Here is a 25,936-nt window from a genome sequence, read left to right as displayed (position 1 = left end):
TTTTAAATTAGCTTCATTATAAATCTTTAATTTCTTCTTGTCCGCCAAAGAATAGGGGCGGATCTTATACCTCAGTATGCTGTTGTGATGGAAGACTACTAGTATACACCTATAAGTTGAAACATCATTAAAGAAAGGGGGTTCAACAAAAATAAACAAATCATTAAATAATAATAAAAAAATAACAATAGGTAAAATAAACAAATTAAACAAAAACAAATAAAAGTAACAATAAATAAAATAAATCATATTTTATTAAAATTCAAGCAAATACATTTTCAAGTTAATATTCTTCTTAAAATCACACATATTATAATCAAAACACGTCATTCAAATTTATATTCCAACATCGTTTTAGTGGCATAGGCACATTAGTATTTAATTTTTTAGATGTGCCCTTCATTACTATGAATACCACTTTCATTGGTCTGTCACTTTTCAGCTTCAAATACCACTTTCATTGGTCTGTCATTTTTCAGCTTCAAATACCACTTTCATAGGTGTGTCATTTTCCAGCTTCGAATACCACTTTCATTGGTCTATCATTTTTCAGCTTCAAATACCACTTTCATTGATCTGTCACTTTTCAGCTTCAAATACCACTTTCATTGGTCTGTCACTTTTCAGCTTCAAATACCACTTTCATTGGTCTGTCACTTTTCAGCTTCAAATACCACTTTCATTGGTCTGTCACTTTTCAGCTTCAAATACCACTTTCATTGGTCTGTCACTTTTCAGCTTCAAATACCACTTTCATTGGTCTGTCATTTTTCAGTTACAAATACCACTTTCATTAGTCTGCCACTTTTCAGGTCCAAATATCACTTTCATTAGTCTGTCACTTTTCAGCTTCAAATACCATTTTTATTACTAAACATGCAAATTGATTAGATGCAATTTAAAAATATTTGATTTTGTTAATAAGCTCAAACATTTAATATATTAGTATAATATCATCATAAAAAGTGTCTGGCACCAATATTTCCAGAACTTATCTTTCTTCTAGATTTAGTATCATTTAGAAAAGTGGCATTCAGACATTCATTTCTAGAAAAAATAAATGTTTTAAATGAAAAAAAACAAAACAAATTAAAATTTATAGAGGAGTACAAAAAAATCATAACAAACATTCACCATAGATTATGAGTTAGTATATTTATAAACGATATTAAGGGATATACCACACCAAGTAACCAATAGCAATGCACTGGTTGTAAACTTCAAAAATGATTGAGGAAACATGTGAGATGAAAAAAAATATCAGTTCTGCTCCCAAAAATTTCAAGCACATATATCCATCACCAATGTCAAACTTTTCCATTACTGTTATAAACGCCTTTGGCTCTCTACTCTACAAGACCTGCAAGACAAGAAAAAGAAAACAAAAACTTATTTTAGAATGAAACAGCTTTAGAGTTTACAGATTTATATATCTACTAGCCTGGATGCCCGGCATTGCCCGGGCATTTGGAAATGTATGTTGAGAAAAAAAAAAAAAAAAAAAATTGTAGTAGGTGGGCTTGAACCCATGACGTGAAGGCGGAAAAGAAAGTGGAGACGTGTGTAAAGGTGTTGGTTCGGCAAAAGAAAAAGAAAGAAAAATTGCGAGCACAAAAAAAAAAAAAAAAAAGTGGTAGTAGGCAGGTTTGAACCCGTACCATGAAGGAGTAAAAGAAAGTGAAAAAAAAAAAAAAAAAATGATGCGTTAGCTGTTGCGCAAATCGCCAAACTGGAAGTGATGTAGGTTTAAATTAAGGCTGGTTCAATCGAAAAGAGGCGATGACTTTCGAAAATATCGGCGAAAAAAGCGAGCCCTCCCTGTAGAAAAGTGCCCAGTTGAGGGTGAAGTAATTAATTTTTTAGCCAATTTTTCGATATTTGCTGTCCGAAGGAACGAGCTTCAAAACGATGCCAATCTCGTGAAAATCTGTCACCTCTGTTGAAAGTTTTTGCGAGACATACATACGTACATACATTTAAACAGATAGGTGAGATTTATATTATAGACTAGCGGGGCTACCCAGCGTTGCTTGGGACCTTATAAACAATGAGAAAATTGAATTTGATTTTGAATATATTTGTTATTCTTAGGAGTGAGGAATTTTTAATGTCTATGTATCATTTGCTATTTTGAGCAAAGGAATATTTTACCTAGCTAGGACGGGTATTAGACGTACGAAATAATTGTATCTTACCTAGGGTAGATAATTCACAGCATGTATATGAAATAATTTTACCTTTGCAAGGATGGTGAATATACAACACATATTTAAAATAATTTTACCTCCACTAAGACAGGTAATTTAAATACATATATGAAACAATTTCACATACTTTTTGACCCCAAAACGGACATTACTCTCTCCAACCCAACCCCCAAAAGAGAACTTAAAATTAACCCAACACTCAAAATAGAACTTAAAATTAACATAATCATGCTTCTTTCTATCCACCTCTCCAACCCTCACATCATGCCCGGATGATAATATAAAAAATTTAAAAAAATATAACCCCCCCCCCTATAGAAACTGGCCTAGTAAACTTTCATAGTAAACCAACAATATATATGTATTAATCTAATTTTGAGGTCGTAAACTGTTTAAGCCATATTTGGAATCAAATTCACAAATAAAGTAAGTTTGAGATAGAAAATTGTTTAAGCCATTTTTGGTACAGACTTCATATTCTACCACCCTCATTTAATCCAGAGTGACGCTGATTATTCTCCTAGTATAAACTTGCCCCTATCTCATTCAATATGGGGCAACGCCAGGAATTCTGCTAATAGATATTTCCATCAATATCCTTCAATCCCGGGCGATGCCGGGGATATTGCTAGTATATTTTCTCACCTATCTCATTCAACTTTGAGCAATGCCGGGTATTCTGCTAGTGTATATGTGCAGCCATCTTATACAATCCCGAGCGATGCCAAGTATTGGTCTATTCTTTAATTGTACCTATCTTATTCCATCTCAGGCGATGCTAAGTATTTTGTTAGTATTTATTTGAACCTGCTTTATAAAATCTCGGGCGATGCCAGGTATTCTGCTTCTATATATTTCCATCTATCTCATTCAATCCAGAGCGATGCAGGGTATTCTGCTACTATATATTTCAACATATCTCATTCAATCCAGAGCGATGCTGGGTATTTTGCTAGTATATATTCTAACCTACATTATTCAATCCAAGACAACGCCGGGTATTCTGCTAGTATATATCTCCATCAATCTCCTTAAATACTGGGCGATGCAAGGAATTCTGCTAGTATATATTTCAATCAATCTCATTCAATCCCAGACAACGCCAGGTATTCTGCTAGTATATATTTGCATCTATCTCATTCAATCCCAGACGCCTGTGTATTCTGCTAGCATACATTTGCATGTATCTCATTCAATCCTGGGTTACTCCGGGTATTCTGCTAGTATATATTTGGGTCTATCTTGTTGAATTGTATAATTCTTGGATACGTTACTAATTTTGACAATCATTTTTCATGATATAATCAACATTATCACTCCGCTCTTGCTAAAATAAAAACTTTTATACATTGTCTGGGCTGTTTATTTCATTACACACTTACCAATAAAATAACTCACATTTCATTATTTTACATAATTCTTGGATATGTTAATAATTTCTACCATCATTTTTTATGATTTAACCCACATTATCGCCCGTTGTTACTAAAATAATAACTTTGAGCTGTTTATTTCATTAAAAACATACCAATCATATAACTCACATTTCATAATTTTTCATTATTCTTGAATATGTTACTAATTTCGACAATCATTTCTCATGATTTAACCCACATTATTGCCCCTTCCTGACTTAAATAATAACGTTGACACATTCTTTGGGCGGTTTATTTCATTGCAAATACACTAATTAAATAGATCGCATTTCATCATTTTTACATTACAAACACACCAATCAATAGTCATGTTTACTCGTAAATGGTTTCTGCGATTTCCAGGACTGTCCTCATATCCCTAACCCCACTGTAAAAAATATACATGAAATATTCCCAAGTAGTTACTTATCTGATAATGACCAAGTTCATTGTTGTTTAACTTTGGTGATCTACATAAAGCATCTTGCATTCCCAAGTAGTCACCATCTGATAAGGACCAAGTGCTATGTTGCTTAACTTTGGTGATACATAAAGCATTTGTTGTTCCCAAGTAGTTACCCGTTTGAAAATGACCAAGCACATTGTTGCTTAACTTTGGTGATCTCCATAAATCATTTGGAATTACCAAGTAGTCACCCATCTGATAATGACCAAACAATGTTGCTTAACTTTGGTGATCTACATACAGCTATTTGTATTCCCAAGTAGTCACCCATCTGAGAATGACTGGGATAATGTTGTTTAACTTTAGAGATCTATATATAGCATTTGGTGTTCCCAAGTAGTTACCCATATATAGATGCTCTCGCCTCAGCGTTCTGTCGCGCTAGAAAGAAAAGCAAGTTTATGCACACAAAAGAAAAAACAACTCAGTGCTCTATTCTACTGATTAAATTTTAAAAAAGATCACTCGATTATTAAAACAATGGTTGTATATTATTATAATGGTATTCGACAATGAAGCTACATCCAAAGGAGGTCACTCGCATATTATAACATGGATTGTATATTATTATAATGGTATTCGACAATTAAGCTACATCCAAGGGAGGTCACTTGCATATTATAACAATGATTGTATATTAATCTAATGGTATTCGACAATGAAGCTACATCCAAGGGAGGTCACTCGATTATTATAACAATGATTGTATATTAATCTAATGGTATTCGGCATTGAAGCTAAATCAAAGTGAGGTCACTCGCATAATATAACAATGATTGTATATTATTCTAATGGTATTGGACAAAAGCTACATCCAAGGGAGGTAACTCGCATATTACAACAATGATTGTATATTATTCTAATGGTATTCGACAACGAAGCTACATCCAAGGAAGGTCACTCGCATATTATAACAATGATTGTATATTAATCTAATGGTATTCGACAATGAAGCTACATCCAAGGGAGGTCATTCGCATATTATAACAATGTTTGTATATTATTCTAATGGTATTCGAATATGAAGCTACATCAAAGGGAGGTCACTCACATATCATAACAATGATTGTATACTATTCTAATGGTATTCGACAATGAAGCTACATCCAAGGAAGGTCACTCACACAATATATACAATGATTGTATACTATTCTAATGGTATTCGACAATGAAGCTACATCCAAGGGAGGTCACTTGCATATTATAACAATGATTGTATATTAATCTAATGGTATTCGACAATGAAGCTACATCCAAGGGAGGTCACTCGATTATTATAACAATGATTGTATATTAATCTAATGGTATTCGGCAATAAGGCTACATCAAAGTGCGGTCACTCACATATTATAACAATGACTGTATATTATTCTAATGGTATTCAACAAAAGCTACATCCAAGGGAGGTAACTCGCATATTACAACAATGATTGTATATTATTCTAATGGTATTCGACAACAAAGCTACATCCAAGGAAGGTCACTCGCATATTATAATAATGATTGTATATTAATCTAATGGTATTCGACAATGAAGCTACATCCAAGGAGGTCACTTGCATATTATAACAATGAATTCCTTAGTGTGGTATTAGTCTCAGCATTCAATTGACTTTAATACCCCTCCTCCTTAACTCAAGATTATATAAAAAACATAACCTCCCAATAGTAAGAATAGCTGTCTGAATAATAATGTTTTTTTTCAGAATTTAGAATCAGCAGTTTAGTGATGTGTGATATTCGGAATATGACATTTTGTCTCAATTTAGTATACAAAAAATATATAATATGCATCTTTTGTTTACTAAGTCTTTTGGCTAAGATCAAAGTGTAGTATCTGTTCTTAGAATTCAAACAGTTTCATCTTCCGCCCCCCTCCCACTAAGAAAATAAGGAGGAGGTCATGCTTTGCATGTCAAGCTTTAGAGAAACAAACGTCACTCAAAAATAAGGATGGTCTTCTAAATAATAATGTTTTTAGTTCAGATGTGATTTTAAGAATATGACATCTTGTCTCAATTTAGTATTTGATAAATATAAATTATGCATCTTTTTATAATAGAAGATAATGGTTGGTAGGAAATTAAGCTGTATAAGACGGTTACTTGGTCTTTTGGCTAAAGTGTAGTATCTGTTCTTAGAATTTCAGCGGTTCCATCTTTCGCCTTCCTCCCTCTAAACAGAAATAGTGTTAGTAATACTAAGAAGAAAATGGCGTTTGGCTTTGTTTTTTGTAAACACAGCGATCGCTTAATATTTTTAAGCGTTAATTTTTGTTTTTTGTAATTGACATTTTTGCTTGTCATTTTTTGTTTAACTCTTGTTTTTTTAATATTTTTTAACCCGATAATAAATTAGGTAACGTTTTCAAAACGTGTAAGTTAATATTTTAATTTGTATGATACTCGCATTTTTACCGATAAGAATCTCTTATTATATGCATATGTTTTGCTCGCTATTACAGCTTGCTGACGTCAAGATCGTGTGTCATGACTCAGCAATTTTTTGCAATTATCTATAAATAACATTAGAATCGATTTAAAATACGTAATGTTTAATGTTAAAATGTCACTTTTTTTTAGGGCCATCCTGTAGAAAAACGACCAGTTGACCAACTTAGAATGGACCGTTTGAGCCAAAATTTTGATATTTTTCGTCTGGAAGTTAGAGCTTCAAACCAATTTTTGTTGGGTCTGTCAAAAGTTTTAAGTGGACATACATACATACATACATACATACTAACAGACATTTGAGATTTATATATATAGATGCCAAACTTATCAAACAGGTTAACAAATCTAGTAAAAGCATAGGTTTCTAACTTGCTTACTTGGAGGTTATGATTTCAATCCCTGTACTGGGCAGTAGTGATGGGATGATTCTAATTTTTTCCCCGATTCTGGTATAATTACGGATTCTATTCCAAATTCCCAATTCCAATTCTTTATAAAATTCTGAATATAAATGTTGGGAAGGGAGGTAGCGATTATTGCAAAATACCCAGGTAATATGTGCATATATTTTCACAAAAATAAAAATACACTTGTTAGGATGATTTTCGTGTTACTGGTAGTTTAAAAATCAATAAACATTTATCATTTAATCATTAATACAAACCATGGAAAATTATAATTTTTTTTTGTATTTAGCAAACAAAACGCTTTCTTTTTTTTTAAAACTAACTATGTATGTTGCTTTTGGTCTTTCAAAGGTTTTTACAAAGGTTCAAAGAAGAAAAACATTTTTTTTTATTTTCAAGTATTTTTTATTTGTTTATGTCCCAAATTTTTATTTTTCAAAGAAAATTTTGTAAAAAAAAGGTTTGAAAAAAGGTTCAAATATTAAAACCGTTTTTTTTTTCATCAAAGAAAATTGTAAGAAACGGTTTGAAAAAAGGTGCAATTATTAAAACCGTTTTTTTTTTTCATCAAAGAAAATTGTAAGAAAAGGTTTGTGCATCTCCAGCCACATCCGTCACTTATGGAGCAACCCTTTGCAATGATGCATCTAATGCCACATGTAATGCAGTTCTTTTTGGATTTGATTAATTTCTTGTTTTGACAAAAAATACAACTACCTTCGAGTGACCGTTTGTCGACCATTAATAAATCCATGCTTTCCATCTAACAGCTAGTTTTTTTTTTTTCTTTTTCTCTTCCAATATTTACCCAAAAGTCGTTTGCTTGTTACCGTGCATTGTAATTGGCTGATCAGCATCTTATGTAGGACTAGCCTGGGTGCCCAGCATTGCACGGGTGTTTGGAAGTGTGTGTTGAGCAAAAAAAAAAAAAAGTGGTAGTAGGCAGGCAGGCAGGCTCGAACTCATTGAAAAAAAAAAGTGACGTCCTTTCTGTTGCGTCCATCGCCAAACCGGAAGTGACAAAAAAAAAAAAGTGGTAACAGGCAGGCAGGTTTGAACCCGTGCCGCGAATAGAGGAAAAAAAAAGTGACATTTTTTCTGTTGCGTCCATCGCCAAACCGGAAGTGGCAAAGGTTTAAATTAAGGCTAGTCAATCGAAAAGAGGCGAAAAAAGCGATCCCTCCCTGTAGAAGTTGAAGGTGAAGGAATTAATGTTTTCAGCCAATTTTTTGATATTTGTCATCTGAAGGGTCAAGCTTCAAAATGATACTAATCTTGTGAAAATCTGCTGCTGTTCTGTTTTCAGACTGGGCTCTTTTTAACGAAGGGACACATGCTTTAAGAGCACCGGTTCCCCGAGCCACTTTTTCATTCACCTCTGTACAAGTTTTTTATTAGTCTTCCTTTCTTACTTCTTCCCTTCTTGATCTTTCTTTAATGGAAAACTTAGCCGTTTAGGCATTCCAAATAAAAAAAAGAAAAGAAACGGAAAAACTTCATGTTGCTATCCTTCGAGAACTTCGGGTTCTTAAGCCATCTCATCCTAGTCTCGTTTTCGATTCTGTCTTTCCTCCTTTCACCGCGGAATTTGAAACGATACACACGACTTTTATCGGCTCCATGAACTGGGCTATCCCCCGTTCTCAGCCATGAGGTACGTTCAGAACATCCCATTATTCCTTACCTTGTGCTCTTTATCGACTTTACTTTCCTATCCCAGAATTTATTAATTTGGAAGTCCTGTCCAAAATATATAATTATTTTCATGTATTATTTCCTTTTGTTTAATTATTTTTTCTCCTTTTAACTCCTCTTTTTATTTTATTTTTGTTTCAGATTTTTTTACCTAATTAATAAAGTGTTTTCAACGTAATAGTTGTTTTCGTTGTGTTAATTTGAGTTTATCTGTCTGCCCAACACACGCTTTCTGAAGTTTGACTGCTGGAAGGTATTGTAGGTACCTGAAAGCAAGATTCTGAGGAATAACTGCCGCGAGTCCAGAACAGTTGCCTTTGTCTGAAATTTTTAGGCAGACATACATACATACATGCATACATTTAAACAGACCAGTGAGAATTATATAATATACTATCGTGGGTGCCGAGCATTGCCCGTGTGTTTGTCGATGTAAAAGAAAAAAAAAAGATTTGTTAGAGAGGTAGGCTCGAACCTGAAGCCTTGAGGCGAAGGTGGTGGAAAAGAAAGTGTGAAAAAACCTGACATCTTATCGCTCAGCCAGGACGGGAGAGAAACTGAAAAGTGTTTTAATTTAACGATTAAAAACTCTAGTGACAGGTGCGTGAATTTAATGAGGTCAAACACTACGCCATAGTGGGATTGAAATGCCGCAGTTAAGTTTTGCTGCGAGGCAGTTGTTTTGGTTTTGTTTCCCCAAGATGTTGGAGGGAAAACCAGCTCCCCATAAAAAAGGGGAGTGTCCAAATGAATAGCAATTATCTGATATAAGGGGTTTCCCCTGCATTGATCAAATCTCATTGTTTTCTGGACATCCCCGGCAGGAAAGCCGAGGATTCAATTTATTTATACTAAAAAGCCAAACAAACACGAGAGAAGATGAAATAGCAAGAATTTTGTAAAAGTCGATCAAAATAAATCTAGATGCGATGTGTGTTTGCAAATCATAGATATTACAATCTAGACGGTATATACAAAATTCTAAAAAATAGTACCCCCCCCCCGAGAACCCAGCGAAAAAAGCCTTTCTTGAACATACAAAAATGTGTGTGCCGCTTTTGCCTTTTATATATATAGATGGTGCAACTTCTCCAAGTGATGTATAGCAACTATTACGGCTGCTATATCAGGTGTCCATGTGGCATGAACACACAGACACAAATATATATATATAGACAATCCAGAGCAGTTGATGCCATGTTCCATTCAAAATCTTCATAAGTACCCTTTTATCTTTAAATCTAAAAAACCCATCTCTCTTAATATTAACTTCATAGGACTAGATATCAAATCTCTTTTACTTTACTCTTCCTTTTTTTTTTACACCTTTTACCTTTAAAATGCCAGAGTTGGCATTTTATTATCATCCTCCTCCACAATATTTGCACAAAGACACACTAGCAATGTCACAAACCCAGTTTGAGCTTGAAAAAAAAAAAAAAAATATGGCTGAAATTTAGTCCAAGGCAAGCAAAGTGTAGTATCTGTTCTGATGTGATACTTGGTCTTTTCTTTCCTATTCTCGATCAGTGAAGACATTCTTCTAAATTAAATAATTTTTTATTTTTATTTTTGTTCCAATCCATTCAAATGCACCTTTTTTTTTAGGAGCTGCATCTTCCTTAAATTAAAAAAACTACCTTGTGTCTAACTCTGCCCTTGTGAGGAGGTAACTAAATACGAACTTGGGTCACAATAGCAAAAATTGAAATCAAAAGAGCTAGTGTAGAAATTGAGAAAGCTAAACTTTTACAAAAACACACTCGACTAGCTACAACCACTATCAACAATTTCCCCCATTCTCTATCTGTACCTTAATCTAAATGTAGATTCGATGAACAAAAAGCTCCTTTCCGAGAACTTCCTGCCTGTGGAACACTGCTCCACTAGCTTGCCCTCTGACCGATTACAATATGATAGCCTTCAAGTCTAATGCAAACAAGTTCTTGTTGAGCTGTCCCATTAAATGATCAAATTCTACCAAATCTACACGATTAATGATTACTACTGTAACACCTTACATTCAATAACCCTTATCCTTAAGTGGTCTTCTGGCCTTGATAAGTGGTGATTCACCACTGTAAAGTAACTTTGGAACTGGTCATCTTGAAACATGCCAAAAATATTTAAGAACAGGATTTCATTTTACTCATTATATAAATCTATTCATGGAGGTACACGTCCATTTGTCCAAACTGACATCTTTTGTCTCCTAGGCAACAAGCAAGGGAGATCACACTAATAACTTATCACAAAGGAATAGAAGGTTTCTGAATTTTTGAGATGAGGATGGCTATTCGTATTATTTAGAATCTTCAGACTATTTTTATCAGCTTTAGTGTTATTTTCACAATATTTCGGTCAATGTAACCTCTGACACTCTTCAGGAGTATCTTACCGAATTTGGAAATGTTTCTGTCAAACTCGGAAATATGGACGGAATTTTGAATGGAACCTTTTATTTACTTCATGGGGGTAGCATGCTCTCATTCTGTCAGCCATGACTGTATAGAGATCCTAAGTGATTCGCAATTGTACTTTTTGGTCATCCACTCTGAGAATTGAACTTTCAACCTTCAGGAGAATATCACTTTTACAACTGATTTTTTCTATTACTCTAACTACAGATCCTTGTGAACAGTTCTAGTATGAATTTTGGGAAACTTAAACCAATTTTTATTTCTAGTTGTTAATATGATGAGAACAGTAGCCCAAACATTCCAAATAATACAAAGGGAAGAGAACCAATAACTGGAACAAGCAATGGAGATCACTCTAAAAATTTATCACAAGGGAATAGAATAGAACAAGGGACATAACTTAACATTGCTGGTCTCTTTTCATGAAGACTATATGCATATATGAGGTGCTTTCAATAAGTTTCCTGACTTTTTCTTCGTATGAACACTTTTATTGATAGTACACACATGAAACTTTGAAGTAATGTTTTTCAGCTGCAAACACTTTTTGTACTGTTTCAACAATTCTGGAAGAAGATCCCATGGAAATCCTCTTGTGTAAGCATGTCAACGACCCTTGTCACAGCCTCTCTCATCTCCTCAATTGTCTCATAATGACAGTCTCTAAGCTTGAGCTTAAGGATTAACTAAAAGTCACAGGGAGCAAAGTCTGGACTATAGGGAGGGTGAGGAACTATCTTAATGCCCATCTTGATCTGTGGTAATGATGGAGTTGTAGACTGCACCTTTGGGACAAACTTTGTACAAATCTTCTACATCTTCAGTTCCTCACAAATAATTGTGTGCAGTTCCCACACTGACATCAAATTATGCACTTATTGTCTCTATAGACACATGACAGTCCTTATCTATGAAATTCTTTATTTGGCCAATCAACTCTGATGTTCTGATTTCCTTACTCTTCCCACACCTCTCATAATCCCTCAAAGACTTCCTGCCTTCCTTGGATCTCTTATGCCACTCAAAATTGATGCTCAACTTATACAAGATGGTTCAAAAGCTGAAGTATTCTAGACATTTCTGTGGCATTTTTCCCAAGTTTAAAACCAAATTTTATTGCATATTGTTCTTTTCAAGTGTCCTCACATCCAGATTGCATTTTTGAAATTCATCAACTGTGACAATCAGACTTTAGTAGGGAGTATTCCAATTCCTGCTGTAGCTGTACATTTGAACCTGAAATCATAAAACTTGGTCAGTCATCTCATAAGATGTATAGCAATAACATAATGAATTGTCAAGCGTCTACAACAATTTTAAATGTCCGTACAAAATAGTCTGGAAACTTATTGAAGGTACCTCATAGCTTGCTTCCATTCAGCATATAACACTTCATTTTAGCAAACAGGTGAATGTTTTGTCATAGAAGCCATCTTTTTTTAAATGCGTTTTAACATTTGTTTTTTTTTTTTGCCTTTCAAATCCAAGTAAGATTTGGTAGCCAACTTTATAATCCTTTCCTTTCTGAGCAGAAAAGTAAATTATCTAATTATTGGTGTATCTATCTATTTATCTGTTTACCTGTTATTTGTCTATCTATCAGCTTGTCTAATTATCGATGTGTCTATCTATATATCTATTTATCTACGTATATCTATGTATCTATCTATCTAACTGGATAAGTAAACAAGAGATGTGGAGCTATGTTTTGATAAGGTTGTCAAAACATGTCAAACTGTGAACTGGTCAAGTTTGCACTGGAAGGTGTGAACAAGATCGGAAGTTGACATGTCACTTGTCATGTGTTCCGGTTTGCCAGACATATCATTTGAGTGGCAAAGAAGACGCGGAGAAGAGCGGATGGGTGAGACGCCTCTCCCCAGAGGGGGATGACATGTCTCAGAATAAGTATAGGAGAAACCCACAAGCAGGTATCAACTTCCATCTGATGACCATCATCCTTTGTATGTGCGTGTGGGAGGGAGAGAGGGAGAAGGGAAGAAGCAGAGGGGTGCACTTGTAAAGAAAATTAATTCTTTAATTTTACAAAGACTGCTAGAAAGGATGGTCCTCCAAAGAAAACCATCCTGATTACTTGTATATATTCCCAGTTGAAAAGAAAAGCTCAAGAAAATTAATTTTGATTTTATATTGGCATTTCAATGTGCTTCAGAGAACAAAAGGAGGATGGACAAAGCTGACCAGCAAAACTGAACTAGAAAATGATGTTAAAACATGACGAGAAAAAAACTACTGTATTTAATCGCTGATGAGCAAATCTTAGCTAAAAAAATGTGATCTCAAGAACAATAGTCAGGAGCTATGTCATTTTCCAAAAATTATGTAGATTGACTAAGTAGTTTATTTGATTTATAATGAAAATCATTTTAAACAATTAATGAGAAATTGTTACCATTACAAGTCTGATCTCAGTGGGCAAAAGGAGGATGGATGAGCCTCTGCTGACGAGAAGAAAATGGTGGTATCTAGACGAGTTTTTGCTGTGAATGTTTTACAGGAAGGGGTATTCTCATGCACCTATGAAAATAGAGTAGAGAAAGACTAGCAAAATCTTTTTGTAAGAAAGACTGCATAGAAGAGAATGAATGACCCTTATCTTATCTGTTCTGACAAGCTTCTGGTGTTAGAGAATGGATCAAGAGAGAGAGAGAGAGAGCGAGAGAGAGGGAGGTGTGTAAATTATATTATAGACACATTGACCGGAAGTCAAGATCAGCTGATCGGATTGCGTGTGAGTCACGTGATCAGGTTAGCTGAATCGTAGAGATTTGGTTTAGACTTAGAAGAGGACGGATGGCTTCATCGTTGTCTCCTCCCCTTCAGTGCGGGTGGGGGGGGGTGATGCTGACATGTGTAGAACAGAACAACACAGACCAGAGATTACCTTTCCATCTTCTGCGAGACATCTGGAAAGTCAAATAAAAACTATAAAACCAATTCCTTGTCTTGGAGTGAAATGAATATTTGTCCAAAAGGTACCAGTCTCCTCTCCAAGACGAGATGATTCCAGATGGACCAACACCCAAGATGCAGAATGTTGAAAAATACATGTACCACACACACACACACACACAACGGCATATGAACAAAAAGACAGAACAATTAGACGAACACACACGACATGGAATACGGTTGCCACGTCTGGGAGAAGGAGCTGCTCATATGCAATCTTTTCTGCCTTGACAGGAATCAAAATCGGCTTTGAAATCTAATAGGTGGTGTGCAACTTTGGGGGAGACATTGCTAGTCCATCTCTGCTCTATAGTTATTTTCATGGCAAGTGCTCGACTGAGCTTTAATCTATAGTACCCCCTGCAAAACATTCACAGCAAACACTTGTCTAGCTACAACCACTATCAACAATTGCAACTACTCTTTATTTGTGCCTAAATCTAAATCCAATTTTTATAAATTAAGTTTCTTTCCTAGAACTGTCCACCTGTGGAACTCTGTTCCACTGGCCTGCTTTCTAACTGACTACAACATGGTCATCTTCAAGTCCAATGTAAACAAGTTCTTGTTGAACTGTCCTCTTTAATAATCAAATTCTACCGAATTTCCATCACTACTGATCATTATGCTATGGTGTATGGCACTGACCACCTAATGCTCATTAACTCTTATCCTTGAGTGGCCTTCAGGCCTTGATAAGTGGTGACTTAATGTGATATTTAGCTTGTATAGTCTTCATTGCAATGCCACCTAGTATGATAGAGAGATTATTAGGTCTGGGCGCCCTCTGGTGTATATATGTGTAAGTCAGTGTGTGGGAAAGGTAGGTAATGCTATGACTGATATATAATCCCAGATGATAAAAAAAAAAATCAAAGATATTAACATTTCAATATGCCTCAGTGGACAAGAAGGCATTATTTTTGGAATATGACATCTTCATTCCATGATAAGTACATACATCTCTCGTTTGAAAGTTAGTTTTAATAAAGTTGTCTGATCTTTTCTGCCAACATTTTTTTTTTTTGTAATTAACTTCAACAGTTTGTTGCATGTGCCCATCTCAGTAACGTGCCTTCTTCCAACTGAACCTCTCGTTTTCTCTATAATTCCTTTTATGTGCCTGGTATAATCTCATTTGCATAGAAATGGCAAGAGTCTGAGTTACTCACGTGTGATCGTCAAGCACAAAAGCAACTGCAAGTTTTTTTTTCTTGTCAATAGACCGATTTCTACAAAGCACAGACACACGGTATGCAGGTAAGTTACGATTTTTCCTACAACATCATAAAGGTTTCTCTGTATTTTTCTGTATTTTTGTTTTTTTTATTTAGATTGAACTGTAGGTTGGCACACAAAACTTAACTAAACAACTGTCAGTTCATAAAGAAACTTGTTAAAAGCTATCACCAAAGAATCTGAGCGCCACCTGGTGTATGTATGTGCAAGTGAGTGCGTGGAAAGGGTAGGTAATCCTACAGATTATTCAAGAAAAAACATAAATATATATTTCTACTTACGTGACTGTAGGATTTCCTTGTTTGTGGGTATTTATAGAAATGTCTTTCTAATAATCGTTTCCAAGTTTGGAGGCAAAACGATTTCTTATGGCATCACATGTAGTTTGGTTCAGGTCAACAAAATGGACTTCTTTAAGTGGAGACAATGGTAACATTCTGTCACAGAAATCCATCACGCCATTAAAGTAACCAGCAGTGCAGATATCGATGGGAACAGCAAAAATGGCTGAGGAAGAAAAAATTGTAAGCAAATAAAAAAAAAAAGCTACTATTTTAAATTTATTTAAATTTTAACACAAAAATTATCAAGTAAAAAATATTTTTTAAATACAAAGAAAAAACAAAAAGGGTAATGAATTAATTAATTCTTTATTTTGTATTTTAAATATTAACAAAGGATTGAAATAGCTTACTTATTTACAAAGAAACCAAAATGCATTCTGCTTAATTTGATATCGTAATTACATTTTTTTTTCAACAGTTTTTTTTTTTTAAATCATTTTATTCCATGCACTTACATGTTTGATTTCAATAAATACGAAGATTAGAAAGTAGACTTTGGATTTATTTTTGACAGTCTCGTTATACTGTTATAATTGGTCACCGAGCATAAATAAATCTATATATATATCTATAAAAGTGAACGTGTCTGTCTGTCTGTCTGTCTGTCTGTCTGTGTACATTTCCCTACGCAATAACTCTGTCAATTTTTAGTCTATAGACTCGAAATTTGAAATACCGGGTACTGAGATTTGGGAAAATCGATGTGACGGGTGTCAGCCAGAAATTTTGCTTTTAAGGGGTCAAATTTCAACGATTTGACCTTTAAGAACTCTACCAAACTCCTCCGACAATTTTGGGTCTAGACACTTGAAATTTTAGATATAGGTTCCTTGAACCTGGATCTAACTTAATAAAGTGATTTGAGCCCGAAACTATAAATTTTAAGGGGTCATAATAGGGGTCAAATTAAAAAAAAAATTGACTTTTTTTTGTTTTGCTAAGCGTACACCTCAAAACACCCGGGCAAAGCCGGGCTAAAATGCTAGTATACTATAAATGTTGTGCATGACACACAAAAAAAGACAAAGAGATAACAAACAAACAGTAGCTTCAAAAGCTGAATGAAGAAGATTAAGTTTTTATATGTTTATATATGGAAAACAAAAACAAAACAAAGTGTTCATCAACTATCCGACAGACAGAGGTTGTTCAGCATATGAGTTGAAGAAATACATATATATCTAGCTTGTTCCAGCCGTTTGAAAATCAAACACAGAGACAGTTTCATAACAAAACTGTTTTTCATTTAATTATTACTAGCATTTCAGCCCGGCGTTGCCCAGGTGTTTGCAAAAAAAAAAAAAAAAAGCAGTCAATTTTTTAAACTTTGACCCCTATTATGACCCCTTAACATTTATTGTTTTGGGCTCAAATTAAGTTATTAAGTTAGATCCATGTCCAAGGAACCTATATCTAAAAATTTCAAGTGTTTAGACCCAAAATTGGCAGAGGAGTTTAGTAGAGTTTTCAAAGGTCAAATCGTTGAACTTTGACCCCTTAACAGCCAAATGTCTGGCCGAAAATGGATTACAAAGATTTTCGCAAATCTCAGTACACTGTATCTCAAATTTCGAGTCTGTAGACTGAAAAATGACAGAGTTATTGCGTAGGGAAATGTAGACAGACAGACACACACACACACACACACATTAACTTTTATACATATATAGATTTTGCTTGCAGTGGTTATTGGGTGTATCGAGCAAGAGTGAAAGGTGAGGTTGGAGGTTGAAAAGCTAATGACATAACGATCATGTGTGTGTGTGAGTGTGTCTCTCTCTCTCTCTCTCTCTCTCTCTCTCTCTCTCTCTCTCTCTCTCTCTCTCTCTCTCTGTTCATCGAACCTTTTGCTTTTATTGACAAATTCTTTCTTCATTCCATCAGAGGTCAACATATGTGTCAAAGTTCTTTGTTTTATCAGAGGTCAATATGTGTGTCAAAGTTCAACATGGTATTTTCTTTGTTCTCCGCTAACCTAGAATTTGTATGTGTGCACGATCTCCAACTTCTTTTATCTGACAGTGTAATTATAACAAAAGGGTTCTCATGCATTGTAAGCAGATATCTAAAAAATAAAAAAATGCATTTCAAGTAAAACCACTTATATGTCAAAATTAGTGAAAATTACAAAAATTATGAAAAATGACCGAATAGAAGATCTGCTAGAACTATTTTTTTTTTTTTGAAGAAACATATTCTCGATCCGCCATTTTCTAATTTGAAATGGCAGAATTTAACTGAAATAAAGGAGATAAGTCAGTTTGTCATACGGAAAAGAAGAAATTTTTTAATTTTTGCCTAAAAGTTGTCGTTTTATCAGTCAACTCCAGGACATGATGCTAAACAATTGTTTCAGAGTTAGATTCTAATGGTTTCTGACTGTTGGGCTTTATGTATAAAAAAAAATTGGACTATTAAAAGAAAATAATCTGACTCTTTTGAAAGACACAAAGATTTTATATTTTTACTAGCAGGGCTATCCGGCATTGTCTGGAGCAAAAGTTAGACATAAATTGTATTTCCCCTTTCCCTCCCATTTTCCTCTCTCCTCCTTCCCACCCTCTCTTTTTATCTTCACCCAGCCCATTTCTATCTTCGGACATATATAACTTGAGTTGTCATAAGGGAAATAACACTTGTGAAAAAAATCAGTTCCCCCCCCCTTTATTTCCCTTTACATGATAACATTAAAATTTGTGTTTACTTCTTGATTACATTAAATGATATAAATAGCCCCCCCCCCCCCCAAATGGATTTTTTTAAATATAAATTTTATATACTATTTATACAGGGTTATCCCAATTTGAAAAATTACAACTTTATCGAGGCTTGTTGAGTAATTTTTTTTTAAAGTTTCAGCAAGACAGGCATGCATACATACATACATGCATACATTTGCCCTTTATGTTATTTACTAGCAAGGCTACTATGTGTTGCCCGGGGCAAAAATGTAATATATTTCTATTAAGACTTTATCTCTCTCTCATCTGTTCATTCATTCTTTTTTACTCTTTCTATTCCTCTCTCTGAACATACACTCACATATAGACATACAACTCTCAGTTATGTAGATTAGTCAGCATAATCGAGTTAACTCATTGATAAACAATCTTAGTTCCCTTTATTTAGTGGCTGGAAAATAGACCCCAACCCCATGAAGAAATCTGCACTAGATTAAGGTCAAAGATATTATTCATCTAGGGCAACGCCGAGCAAGAAAATACTAACTTTGTGGGTGTTTGTATAGTTGTTGTTGAGTTTTAGCTGGATCGACACACACACACACACACACACACACACACACACACACACACACACACACACACACACACACACACACACACAACTGTCCTTTATATAAAAAAAAAAAACAAAAAAACTAGCAGAGCTCCCTGGCATTGTCTGGAGCCAAAGTTTAACATGTTTTTATAAAACCTTCTCTTCCCAATCTCCTCTTCCTACTCTGCTAAGCCCATTCCTCTCCATCTGGACATACATATAGACGATTCTCCTTTATATAAAAGATTTATCAGCATCTTCTTTCAAATTAGTACATAATAACATTGAAAAACTGCCCCCGACACACACATGGCGAAACCTGATCCAGTTGACCTCAGAGAATGAATTAATTTTTCTAAAATTTTGATATTATTCATCCAGGGCAACACCAATCAAGAATATACAAACTTTGTAAGTCTTTTTTTTTTTGTAGTGTTTGTCTTTTAGCTGGATATACTATATTCTTATATATATATTCTTTAAGCAGTTTCATTAATCATGTGTGATTGCTATCTATTATTTTTGTACAGAGAATGCTTTTAAGGTTGGATGCCCTTCCTATCGCAAACCACATTTGTAAGCGATGGACCTACCCTACAAGTTTTGTTATATGGCTGCAGTTTTGTTAAAAAGGCAGCATGTTAAGAGGTGCCTTCAATAAGTTTCCAGACTATTTTGTACAGACATTTAAAATTGCTGTTGACTCTTGACAATTCATTATGTTATTGCTATACATCTTATGAGATGACTGACCAAGTTTTATGATTTCAGGTTCAAATGTACAGCTACAGCAGGAATTGGAATACTCCCTACTAAAGTCTGATTGTCACAGTTGGTGAATTTCAAAAATGCAATCTGGACGTGAGGACACGTGAGAAGAATGATATGCAATGAAATTCTGTTTTAAACTTGGAAAAAAATGCAACAGGAATGTATAGAATACTTCAACTTTTGAACCATCCTTGTATAAATTGAGCATCAGTTTTGAGTGGCATAAGAGATTCAAGGAAGGCAGAAAGTCTATAAGGGATTATGAGAGATGCAGGAGGAGTAAGGGAATCAGAACATCAGAGTTGATTGGCCAAATAAAGAATTTCATGGATAAGAACCGTTGTGTGTCTATAGAGACAATAAGTGCACAAGTTGATGTCAGTGTGGGAACTGTACACACAATTATTTGTGAGGAACTGAAGATACTGAAGATTTGCGTGAAGTTTATTTCAATGATGCTCAGAGAAGATCACAGACTATTTGATCAAGATGGGCATCAAGACAGTTCTTCACCCTCCTTATAGTCCAGACCTTGCTCCCTGGGATTTTTAGTTATTCTATAAGCTCAAGGAAAACTTTAGAGGCTGTCGTTATGAGACAATTGAGGAGATGAAAGAGGCTGTGATAAGGGTCATTGACACGTCAATACAAGACAACTTTCATAGGGATCTTCCAGAAGTTGTTGGAATGTGGAATGGTGCAAGTGCAACACTCATATTCGAATGTGACTTAAGCCTCAATCCTTACAATCCTGATTTGTTGATCTTCTCGAGGCAATCTTGTTACACGTTTATTCGTTTCTATTACAAACATCAGATGACAAATGAAGTCTACAAAAAAGTTTTCATTTTCTTTGTTCCTCTTATTATCGTACTCTAACTACAAGTATATTCTTTATTTTTTATTTGGCACGTTATTGCTGATCGTTCAGCTGTTGATACCAATTCACTTGTAATGTGACCAGTGGCGTAGCATCAATTTTTGCCGTCCGGGGCAGTCACAAAATTTGGCCCCCCCCCCCTCTCCATTGGCATATTAATTACCTGTTTTGCCCCCTCCACTGCTGGCATATAATTACTTGTGTCCCCACCCCCCCCGCTGGCATATGATTACCTGTTTTGCCCTCCCTTGCTGGTATATAATTACATGTTTTGCCCCCCCCCGCTGGCATATAATTATGTGTTTTGCCCCCCCTCCCGCTGGCATATAATTACATGTCCCCCCCTCCACTGGCATATAAGTGCATGTTTGCCCCCCCCCTGCTGGCATATAATTACCTGCCCCCCCTCCCTCTGGCATATAATTACATTCCCCCCCTCCGCTGGCATATAAGTGCATGTTCCCCCCCCCCCGCTAATTACATGTGCCCTCCCAGGCATATAATTACATGTTTTGCCCCTCACTGTTGACATATAATTATATGCTTTGCCCCCTCCCCCCCCCTGGCATATGATTACTTGTCCCCCCCCTACTGCTGGCATATAATTACATGTCCCACACCTCCACTGGTATATAATTGCATGTTTTGCCCCTCTCACTACTGACATATAATTACATGTGCCCTCCCTGGCATATAATTACATGTTTTGCCCCCTACCATTGACATATAATTACATGCTTTACCTCCCCCTCCCCGTGCATATAAATACCCCCCCCCCCGCTAGCATATAACAACCTGTCCCCCCCCTCGCTGGCATATAATTACTGGCCCCCCCCCCCTCCGCTGGCATATAATTACATGTGTCCCCCCCCTGGCACATAATTACATGCTTTGCCCCCCCCCTCCCTTGGTATATGATTATCTCTCTCCTTTTACAACATCAAGGCTCTATGCTCCAACTTTCTAGAGGTTGAAACACAATTATGGGAAAAAAACTCCTTAAATAAAAAATCAATATGGCTGACCAGTTGTCAATACAGAGACTAATAAGCAGCCTTGACCTTGCGATCAAAAACTAAGATTGCGTCAAACGGAACGAATCGGCGGGACTTCGGTTAATCTGTTTAGTTCGTATCTTTACGAATTTATGTGAAGAGAGAGAGAGAGAGAGAGAGAGAGAGAGAGAGAGAGCAAGTGGTACAAATAAATTCAGCAAAATCCTTTGCTGCATCCTTTTTGCATTTCATGACAATTTAAACAACTTTTATTTTGACTTATGTAGAATAATTTTTTCTTCTACACGTTAAAATGACAAATAATTTAAGCAAGTTTTAAACATCTTTTATTTTTTTATATAAAATTCAGTTTTAATTTAAAACGAAAATAATTTATCTAGATTAAATGCACGTGATGCAGCAAACGGTTTCGCTGAATTTATATTTGTGCCGCTTGTTCTCTCCACATAAATTCATAAAAAATACGAGCAGATTCACCAAAGTCCCATCGGTTCGTTCCGTTTTAACTTGATCTTGGTTTTTTGATCACAAGATTTTTTGATCTTGGTTTTTTGATCACAAGATTAATAATTCTTTTTTTTTTAAATTCTCTGTTTTGCACAGGAACAATAGGTCGGGTTTGTCTACAAAAATGGCAATGTTTTTCTCTCTCACTCTGTTTTTCTCTCTCACTCTCTGTCTCTCTCTCTTGCTTTCCTCTTAATAAAGGGTTATTAACTTACCTCTACCACAAATTTTCCAACCTCGACATGGCAAGTCATAATAAATAACGTAAATGTAAACCCAGAACCCCAACTTCTTTTCCAACATCAGGGCTCTATGTTCCAACCTTCCAAAGGTTGAAACATAATTATGGGAAAACAAACTCAACCTATTGTTCCTGTACAAAACAGAGAATTCCAGTTATAGTCAGCTAATGTACTTCCTAACTTCTGACGTGTTTGCTACCGGAAGCAGTGACAAGGTAAATCAGTTCCTTCACTTTTATTGTTCTTCAGTTATTTTATTGTGAAGCGATTTATTGAAATAAAATATAAGAACATTACTGAAAAAGTATACAATAAAAATTAACAAAATTATAGAGATAAAAATAGCAGTCTTTATTTGCACTTTTAAAAATAAGTTTTTATTTTATTTAAAATTGTATAAAAAATATGTTTATGAAATTATAAAACTATGTTTTCTTTTTAATTTTAAACATAAGTTGTTTTTTTTAATTAATATAATAAATATACCTTTATAGAAGTATAAAAAAATAAAATTATTGAAATCAAAATAACAACATTTCAAACATCATAAAAAACATATCCAATACATAATATTCCCAAAATAGTTAAAAAAAAAAAATTTTTTTTAAGTGTTTTCAATAATTCTTTTTTTTTTAAAAACAGAGCACAAAACGTTTTTTCAATAATAATAATAAAAAAATAAAACTAGTTTTAATAATTCTTAATTAAAATAAGACCGAAAAAAACAACTTTTCAATGATTATTAAATTAAAAAAGAAAGATCATAAAAACGTAATGAAAAAAACATAAATAAATAAAGATAGATATATAGGCGTAAGAACCCCCCCCCCCCCCCCGAAGGAACTGATTTACATTGTCATGGCTTCCAGTAACAGCCATGCTGGAAGTTAGGATTTATGTTACCTTATTAGAACCAAGAATGTATTTAAAGTCAGATGCCTTTCCTATCACCAACCACAGTTGTAAGTGGTGGGTCTAACCTACAAGGCAGTGGGTTATGTGGCAGTGAATGCCAGTCCCTCACCCAGCCATCCCTTATTCAACAACAGTTAAATGTCAGATGGATCTGCAATGTTAAATCTCAAATCATCAAGTCAGAGGATTTACTGATAGAGGTTATCCTTAGGATGAATCCTAAATTATGTTAGTCTGATCATATGGAGCGTCAATCCTCCTGGATAAACCGCTGTAGCATAGGTGATGGACAACGCCAGAAAATATCAGATCCAGGCAAAACCAGATGTAAATTGGATTGCTGGTGATGATGTCAACCCGAAATTCCGATCGAAGAATCGAGATCATGAAACAATAAGAGAAGACATTTTAACGGGATTGGAATTGCTTAAAGGCAGAACAATAAGCAAACTGAATTTCAAATCTAAGCTTAAAATAAGCAAACAATTAGATTCCGATCAAGGAATGTGAGGGTGATGTAAATATAAGTAAAAACAAAGACAGAAATAGAAGAGAGAGAAGAGCTGACACACTTTTTTTGTCACCGCAACAAACACACATCACCTCATACTGAACCAAACTCTCTCGCTTGTCACATTATCATCTGTAAAATAAAATAAAACTTTGTTTATTGTTTGATTACAAAAGTCATGGTTATCAGAGTGTATATACTTTGTAAAAAATCGAGCCATAAATTATATCGACGACAATATTACATTATACTGCAGTTTGGTTGGACAAGGAAAACTTGGAAGAAAGTGATTAGACAAGGAACTGATTTGCCTTGTCACTACTTCTGATAGCAACCACGCCGAAAGTTAGGAAGTATGCTAGCCGACTATATCTGGCATTCTCTGTTTTGCACAGGAACAATAGGTCGGGTTTGTTCTTTCATAATTGTGTTTCAACCTTTGGAAAGTTGGAACGTAGAGCTCTAATGTTATTGGAAAAGGAAACCTCGTAATGGGGGTCTATGTTGGAAATTTTATCTGTGCCACTCGCTCTCTCTTTATGGGATTCAACGAGATACGTCAACATATATACTTACAGATTACCCGGACTCACCCTGGATTCAATGAGATACATGCAAATGTATGCAAGCAGAATACATGGTCACCTGGGATGTAATGAGATAGATGAAATATATACTAACAGAATACTTGGCGCTGCCTAGGATTGAATTAGATTGATTGAAATATATACTAACAGAATACCTTGCGTCGCCCAGGATTTCATGAGATTGATTGAAATATATACTAGCAAAACACCCAGCGTTGCCCGGGATTGAATGAAATAGGTGAGAATATATATTAGCAAAATACCTGGCATCGCTTGGGATTTGATGAGATAAATATGTTGCATATTACCTGTTATTGCATATACATGCTGTAAATTACCTATCCTAGGTAAGATACAATCATTTCATATGTGTAATACCTGTCTTATGTAGGTAAAATATTCTTTTGCTCGAAATAGTAAATGATACATGAACATATAAAATTCCTCTCTCATAAGAATAATAAATATATTACAAAACCAAATTCAATTTTTTCATTGTTTATACGGTCCCGAGCAACGCCGGGTAGCCCCGCTAGTCTATATATATAAAAATGTAACTGTTCGTTCGTTTGGAATTAATTGTCTAAAAAACCACTGGACAGATGGCTTCCACGTTTTGGTATAATATGTTTGTTTTTATATATTTCTTTTTAATTATAACATTATACTTAATTTTTCTATGATAAATAGGTGGATTTTTTTTTATTTAGGGACAATTATTTATTACCGCTTCCTGTCACGTGACCAGTGTTACAATTTAGCGGTTTTCCTGCTAGATCTGGAGATTCCGTTTACAATCTAGCAGGAAATTCTAGAAAATCTGGAGGTATTTGGCACCCACACACCCGCATTAGATTATTAAAAAATAAAGAAAAGCGCTTGAAAATATTCAATGTAAGTAAAAGAAAAGTAGCATTTATTGCCTTTGGTAATTGATTATTTGTTTTGTTTTTCACCTTTTTTTTCGACTAACCATTCTTAAATCTCACTATAAAATCGATTTTTCCAAGTACATTTTAGGTGGGGGGTGGGATTCCAACCTCCGAAGTTTGGGTTTGTATTACTGTACACATAGATTCGAAAACGTTGTCAAAAAACAAATATATAACAAATAAATGTTATCAAAGGCAAGATAAGTTACTTCTCTGCCAAACTGGATATATTTTTCGTGTTTTTATTCAATGTAACATATTTATTCAGCTCGAAAAACATAGTGTTTACCGATGTATTCGAAAATTCAAGATGGCGTCTCACACCCTCTTTAACACCATAAGTTTGGAAAAAGGTGTTATAAATAAAAAACTATACAAAATACTATTAAAAACCTGCCGAATATATGTCAACCTATGTCACAGTAACATGTATTGAGCGAGTTTTTAACAGTATTTTATCCGGTTTTTTATTTATAACATCTTTTCCCAAACTTACCGTGTTAAAGAGAGAATCAAACTCAATCTTGAATGTTCCAATACATCGGTAAACACTGTATGGTTTTCGAGCTGAATAAACATGTTACATTGAATAAAAACACGAAAAATATATCCAGTTAGGTAGAAAAGTAACTTATCTTGCCTTTGATAACATTTATTTGTTATATATTTGTTTTTTG

At 34.7% G+C, this 25,936-nt stretch overlaps 1 protein-coding gene across 3 annotated transcripts in view; it reads right to left on the bottom strand.

Moving 5' to 3' along the window:
- Nucleotides 1–236: 236 nt before the first annotated feature.
- The window catches only part of LOC145245845 (uncharacterized), a 152,734-nt gene continuing 127,034 nt past the window's right edge, over nucleotides 237–25,936 (bottom strand). For all 3 annotated transcript variants that reach the window (XM_080107505.1, XM_080107506.1, XM_080107507.1), the window contains 2 exons: nucleotides 15,557–15,782; nucleotides 237–1,360 (listed from right to left, as the gene is read on the bottom strand). In XM_080107505.1, coding sequence (XP_079963631.1) covers nucleotides 15,604–15,782 — 179 coding nt within the window. In that variant the 3' untranslated portion in view covers nucleotides 237–1,360; nucleotides 15,557–15,603. The remainder of the gene's footprint in view (nucleotides 1,361–15,556; nucleotides 15,783–25,936) is intronic.

This window comes from Euprymna scolopes, chromosome 23 (assembly GCF_053919585.1).
Source record: "Euprymna scolopes isolate OS-2025 chromosome 23, ASM5391958v1, whole genome shotgun sequence".
NCBI lineage: Eukaryota > Metazoa > Mollusca > Cephalopoda > Sepiida > Sepiolidae > Euprymna > Euprymna scolopes.
This window is presented reverse-complemented; position numbering and strand designations above follow the sequence as displayed.